Source organism: Sminthopsis crassicaudata, chromosome 6 (assembly GCF_048593235.1).
Source record: "Sminthopsis crassicaudata isolate SCR6 chromosome 6, ASM4859323v1, whole genome shotgun sequence".
NCBI lineage: Eukaryota > Metazoa > Chordata > Mammalia > Dasyuromorphia > Dasyuridae > Sminthopsis > Sminthopsis crassicaudata.
Window position 1 is genome coordinate 202,226,823 of NC_133622.1, and position 7,279 is coordinate 202,234,101.

General features: G+C 40.7%; 1 protein-coding gene across 3 annotated transcripts in view; it reads right to left on the reverse strand.

Annotated features, from left to right (window-relative positions):
• The window catches only part of INSC (INSC spindle orientation adaptor protein), a 172,744-nt gene that overhangs the window by 32,222 nt on the left and 133,243 nt on the right, over positions 1–7,279 (reverse strand). For 2 of the 3 annotated variants that reach the window (XM_074273170.1, XM_074273173.1), the window contains one exon: positions 1,522–1,700. In XM_074273170.1, the coding sequence (XP_074129271.1) occupies positions 1,522–1,700 (179 nt within the window). Of the gene's footprint in view, positions 1–1,521; positions 1,701–5,360; positions 5,533–7,279 lie in introns of all 3 variants that reach the window. The other variant, XM_074273172.1, reaches the window with a different exon arrangement.

Genomic DNA, 7,279 nt, shown 5'->3' on the forward strand with positions numbered 1-7,279 from the left:
AAGAACAGGCTCATCATACAGAAGGGAAGCTGAGGGGCTAATCCAGTCTGTGCAGGCAATGATGGGTTTCTATAGACAAGGGATGGAGGAGAGGGAGGGGAAGGAGATGATTTCCTTTGATAACTACAGAGCCTGAAACTGTGACACACTCCTTAATCCAAGTCCTTCTTCACTGGCCCCATACACAGATAGAGACCAGCTGCCTTTCAATGAGGCTCCTTGAGTCTCCCATATCTCCTCTGCCCTAAACCCCAACATGCCCAAGTGGGTCTGAAATTCTGTTATCAGAACATTCCATCGATAATCTCAGAGGAAGATTTTTCTTTCTCAAGCTGAAATCTGTCTTGCAGCAACTTCCAACTCATTGATTATAGTTTGATCCTAACAAATTAACTAAGTTCTTCTTCCACGCGACAGTGCTGCAAGTTTTTGAAGGCACAGGCAGTAACTTCCCTCTCTGCCTCCCTAGCTTTCCCTTCTCCCTCCCAAGCATCTCCATGTTCCTTCCACCTCAAGCCTCTCTCTGAACACAGACCAGCTTGTCGGTGAGTTCTTTCCAAAGCGTCTTGCCCAAAATGCATCACAAGACTCCAGCTATGATCAGACTAAAACAGAAGAGAGCAGGACCGGGGCAGCCTTCATTTTGGACACTAGACTTTTCTTAGAGAAGCCTAAGATCCCATCACCCTTTTTTTCCACCACTGTGCCATTCTACTCATCTCTATTGCTCTTAAAGTACACTGAAAGAACTAGGTCTTTTTTCACATCAACCAGTTACCTCCCACCTTCTGCAGAAAGTCTTTGCTGGCTCCCCTTAATGCAAGAGACTTCCCTCTGCTAGTATTCTCATAGATGTGTGTATGCACATATATTCCTATTTATTTGTATATTATATCTATATAGATATACACACTGTATATTATATGTATATAGATATACACACATACACACATTTATCTTATTTGTACATGGTTGTTTGCACATTGTTTCTCCCATTAGACTATAAGCTCCTTCAAAAGAGACTATCTTTGGATCTTCAATCTTAGCAAACAACAATTATAATTATTATTAATTATTATATTATAATAAATATAAATAATCTTGGCACACAATAAGTATTTGTTATTATTGTCATTGGTCCCTTTCCTATCCTGTACTTGTGCAGTTGATGTCTTGAACACAAACGTAGGACATTACATTTACCTCGTCAAATTTCATTTTATATGATTTGGTGCATTATTCTAATTCCCAATTCGGTCATCCAAAACGTTAGCCTTCCCTTCCTACTTTGTGGGAACTGGGTCACTGATGAAGTTTGGCGCAGTCATCACCCAGTGCTTCCAGTGCCATAAACACTTAACATGCTCCTTGCATGTTACTGCTGAATTCACAAGCTCACTGGTTGATCACCAGAGCTATAGGTCCAGCCCTTAAGAAGAAGGAATCCTTCTTGAGCCTTTATGATTTTTGCCAGCTTCTTCAGTAACCAAGGAGAATCCCTCTTTATATACATAAGCTCACCTGGTCTCGTGTGTAGGGCGTGTCCACTCTCTGCTTATCGGCACAGGCTTCCAGGAGGATGCGCATGGCATTCAGCTGCAGAAGCATCTCACAGGCCATGGTGTCAAAGAAAGTGATGTTGGCAAGGGCTGCAGAAGCCAGGAGGAAGACTTCCCCAGACGAGGCCTCTTGGCACAGTTCTGGGGCAGGGAGAGAGCTTGGATTAGAAGGAGACATTATCCCCTCCAGGCTGATTCCAAGAAGTCCCTCTAGAGCTGTGGGAGGAACCTACAGGAACCTACAACTGAAACAGAACCAGCACATCAAAGGCTTCACATCTGCCCTTCTCCCTGCTATAAATGATCCTCCATCTAGGCTCATTCACCTAGACACGAATGACTTACTGTCACTGGCAGGCACTGGGTGCCCAGATTGGCTTATGCCATAGCATATATGAGGTGCTCTGGTGGAGGCAAGAGTTAGCTTTCACTCTCTATTTTGTTTGCCATGTGTTCAACCCTATTTCTTGCATCAACTCCAAGGGTATATGCATCCACTAGTTCCAGATTACCTTTTGATAATTGATTTCTGACATGGCACCAACTTAACCACAGCATTTCTTGGGTTTAACCCATCTGGTGTAGTATATACCAATGGAGCCACAAGAGTTAGTAATTTGCCCAGGATCTGGGGTCACATTTGAACTTGGGCTGTCTTGACTCCATCTATTACCCCAAGACCTGAATTCTAGTGTTAGATATGCCATCAAATACTACAGTGATCTAGAGCAGGTTCTCTACCCTCATCCTCTTTGTGACTCAGTTTTCTAATTTGTAAAGGAAGAATTTGATTCAGTTGGTTTCTAAGGACTTCCAGCCCCGACAAATTTTGAGTTACTCTAAAGCAGGAATCCAGAGCTGGGTGAAATTGTCTGTAGTTACTGGCTATCCTACTCCACTGGCCAAATAAGTCAAGGGCTTAGCCACCTCCAATTGGCACGGAACACTAGAAGTACACATTCACCCCTACCTCCGTGACAACCATTTCTTCTTAGTCGGCAAACTGATTCCCACTCTCTTGACAACCTGGCTGCTGCCGACACAGCAATTATTAACACAACCACCTAAGTGCCTTTTAATTTTGGCCCTCATTTATTTTAACTATGGTCTGAGTCATCCAGCCATTTAATCTCAACTGTCTGTTAAGAAGATTAAATAGAGCAATCTGATGACTCACTTATAAATATAAGAAAGAAAGAAAGAAAGAAAGAAAGAAAGAAAGAAAGAAAGAAAGAAAGAAAGAAAGAAAGAAAGAAAGAAAGAAAGAAAGAAAGAAAGAAAGAAAGAAAGAAAGAAAGAAAGAAAGAAAGAAAGAAAGAAAGAAAGAAAGAAAGAAAGAAAGAAAGAAGGGAAGGAAGGAAGGAAGGAAGGAAGGAAGGAAGGAAGGAAGGAAGGAAGGAAGGAAGGAAGGAAGGAAGGAAGGAAGGAAGGAAGGAAGGAAGGAAAGAAGGAAGGAAGGAAGGAAGGAAGGAAGAAGAATGGAGGGAGGGAGAGAGAAAGAAAGGAAAAAAGAAAGAAAAGAAAGAAGAATGGAGGGAGCGAGAGAGAAAGAAAGAAGAAAAAAGAATGAAGGGAGGGAGAGAGAAGGAAGGAAGGAAAGAAGGGAAGGAGGGAGGGAGAGATGAAGGAAGAGATGGAGGGAGGGAGGAAGAAAAAGAAGAGATGCATGCCGAACTTGACTTGACTTTTTTTAGTTCATCTTCATCTCCCTGGTGCCCAGTCTGTCTACTTAATACAAGGGTAGAAGTCATAGTGCTATTGTTCCACAGAGTTTTTGTCAAGAAGTCAGGCCTTGACAGACCTTTGGGACCAAGGGAAGAAGCTGCGGGGAAAGGGCAATAAAGGAAGGGGTAAACAAATAGATCTATGTCTTGACTCAAGCGTTTTTTCAACTTTGAACAAACTAGGAAGCTTCCCACCCCGGTCTGGTCTGTGAGCATCATAGCATCTAGCAAAAAGAATCACTCAGATTATTCTTAACCCTTCCAAGTTTATTCAAGTCTATCATATTTCAAGTTCTAGTTCAGTGACTTCCAGTTTTGGGGGGGGATATTTCAAAATTCATTAAACTTAAGACATACACATATATAAATTATATATTTATTATGTACTCATGGTTTATTGGTATTAGAAATTCTCATATAAGAAAAAAGCAGGTTGGTACAATTTTTACCTGGCAATTTAATTTAATTAATTTAATTTAAAGAGATGGCGAGAACCCTGACAGGTTAAAAGAGTTATACAGCCAGAATGTGTCCTAAACATAATTTGAATGGAAGTTTCCCTGACTTCAAGATTTGTTCTCTACCTTTTACCTGTTCATGTATATGTATGTATACATACACCTCATGTATTTTGAATTTTGAATGGGGAGGTCAGGAACAAAGAGAGATGGAGCTAGGTGGTCTAATAAAGTGGAGATTGTCCAGAATTAGGAGGTAGGGAAAATGGACATAAACACTCACCTTCTATAAGATTGGCATTTTGGGAAAGACGAAAGGGTCCTAGATTTGGAATCAGAGGACTCTACACTTAACTATTGGTCTTATTTGAGGCATTGTCATCTGCTATGTCAATGTATCCTAAGGACCATGGGACTTCTCCATCTGAATGGAAGGGAAAACCTTCCAAGTGTTAGCTCTCTTTTTAGAAAGTAAGCTCCTTGAAAGCAAGGCCTATCTTCTTTTTCTATTTGTATCTCTGGAGGTCAGAACACTAGTACAGAGTATCTGCTAAATGCTTTAATCATCTATCCATTCAGTTATTCTATTTATTCATTCATTCATCAATCTATTTATTCATCCATCTATTCATTCTATGTATTCACTCATTAGTTCATATATTTATTCATCAATCCATTTATTCTTCCATCCATCTACTCATTCATTCCAATTATTCATTCATCAATCCTTTTATTCATCCCTCCATCTATCCACTCATTCATTCCACTCATTCACTCGTCAATCCATGTATTTATCCATCCTTCCATTTATACTATTTATTCACTCATTAGTTCATGTATTTATTCATCATTCCATTCATTCTTCCACCCATCCACTCATTCATTCCAATTATTCATTCATCAATCCTTTTATTCATTCCTCCATCTATCCACTCATTCATTTCACTTATTCACTCGTCAATCCATGTATTTATCCATCCTTCCATTTATTCATTCATCCACTTATTCTTCCATCTGCTTATCCATCCATCCATTCATTCCTAGACTGATTTAACCTTCTTGGGCTTCAGCTTCCTTATATAAAAATTGAAAGGTTTAGATCAGATGGCCTCTAAGGACCCTTCTAGTCCCAAACCTATGATCCTGTGATGATTCCTAAGATGTTTGCTCTCTCAGGATCTTGATTTCCTCACCTGCAAACTGAAAAGTTTACATTAAATATTTCCAAGGTTTTTATACCTCTAGGACTATGAATGCTCGCTAGCAAAGTCAAGATGCGAGTTTTAGTCCCTGCTTTGCCACTGACTTCTTATGTGATCTTGTTCAAGCCTTACCCCATTCTTAGTGCTCAACTTCCTCACCTTTTGAATGAGTTCAAAGTCCCCTGTGACTCTGTCTGTATTTTATTATGAAGTTGGAATCTGGACAATAAATAGGCTGTGAGAGACATTTACATAACAGTCGAATGAGACTGTTAGAAAGGTGTTTGGAACCCCCAGAGCCTCCCTAGTGCCTCTTAAATAATACCACATGGTTGGCCTCCTATACAATCTCTCTGTAGGATGAGCCCAGATCCCATTCCTGTTGATTCCACCTAACTTTTGCCCACAGTCACTCACTGATGAGGGCTGTCACGATCTCTTCCATGCTTTCCAGGAAGCTGCTGAGATGCTGGGTCACAGGCAGGTGAGGAGAGGTGATCTGGGCGACCACAGCGGCGGCTTCTGCTCGGGTGGCTTCTGAGTGGCTACTGTCGGTCAGGATGTCAGCCAAGCACAGAATACCATCTACCTGAAGACGACAGAAGAGTCTGAGAATACAGCACTCCTTCGCTTCTTTTCCTTGTCCTATCTTCCAGCAGAAGCAACATGACAAGAGAGGATGTGTACCTTAGAGAGAGGCTCGGTCTCCTTCAGATTCAGCCCAGCCCCCAACACAGCCCTGGACTTTGAGTCAAAAGACTTGAGTTCCAGTCCTGAATCTGACACTTATAAAGTGATTTTGCAGTCAATTTACCTTTCTGAAAGTTCCTTAGGGATGTGGCTTCCAACCTCACCAGGTTACCCACGATCTCTCTTTATCACTAAATTCCATGGTCAGGATTCAATCCTCATTCTCCTTGAGCTCACTGAAATTTTTGACATGGCTGATCATCTCCTCTTCCTGGGTATCCTCTCTTTCCTTGGCTTCCATGATGCTCCAATGTCCTGATTCTCTTTCTACCTATCTGACTGCTCCTTCTCACATTTCTTTGCTAGCTTATCATTCATCGGTTGCTCCCTAAGCAGCAGTCATACCCACCCACCCTCCCACCCATATGCACCCACTGTTTGGTTTTAGACCCTCTTCTCTCTATAATCTCTATTCTCTCTCCTTAACTTTATCCATTCCTACATGTTCAGCTATCATCTTTATGTGAAAGATTCATATACCCAGAAACATGTATATGTATATATGTGTCTGTATGTGTATGTAAGTGTATCTATCTATCTATCTATCTATCTATCTCTATATATATATGTATATATGTGTGTATATTCTTATACACACATATGTAGATTGTGGGTATATATACATATATATATATACATATACATAGAAATCTGCACACATACATAATCTAAAATCCTTCTTCTGACCTTCATTTTTTATCCCTAATTGCCTGCTGGACATTTCCATGCCCTTGGCATCTGAAAAGCAAGATAGCTAAAACAGAACGGATCTTTCCACTAAATCTGCTGCCTCCAGCCTTCTCTCTGCCAGGAGCCTTAACTCTTCTCTCTCTTTCCCCCAACCCCTCAAATCTAAATCTCATCAATTCTATCTCCACAATGTCTCTTGCATTTATCACCTTCTCTGCTCTTACACTACTTATTGCCAATGTAATTCATCCACACCCAGACTACTGCAATAGCCTCCTACTCAGTCTCCTTGCCTTCAACCTCATCCCCTTTCCATCCCTAATTAATCCTCCACACTGCTAAGAAAACAACCTGCCTAAAGCATGGATCTAACTCACTTGGGATTCAAATCTTGGCCCTGATATTTCCAAGCAAGACACAAACCTTGGGAAAATCCATTTTCCTTTTTATTTCCTTTACTCTGTAATAACTGGGAGGAGGAGTATAGTAAATGCCATTTCAAGTGTACCTCAGCTACAAATCCTGAGATGCTATACAAATCAATGGTGCCCCAATCCCTGGATCAAATGTTTTGATTCTTCAAGGTCAAAGCTGCAGTATAGCCCCTAGGTTCATAGACTAAGTCTCTTTCCTCCTCTGAATATTAACTTCTTCCTCTAAAATAAGTAGCTTGCATTAGATCATAGAACCTAGAAAGACATCACCAAGTACTAGGAAATCCGTGATTTATGATAGGAAAAGCAAAGATTGATATCAGAGATCTAGATTTAAATCCCTGTTCTTCCACTTAATCTCTGGGTGACTTTGGGCAAATCACTTGATCTCTTTAAAATGGTTCCCTTCCTAATAAAAGAAGGTAGTTGACCTCAGTGATCTCTAAGGTCACTTTCTGCCCT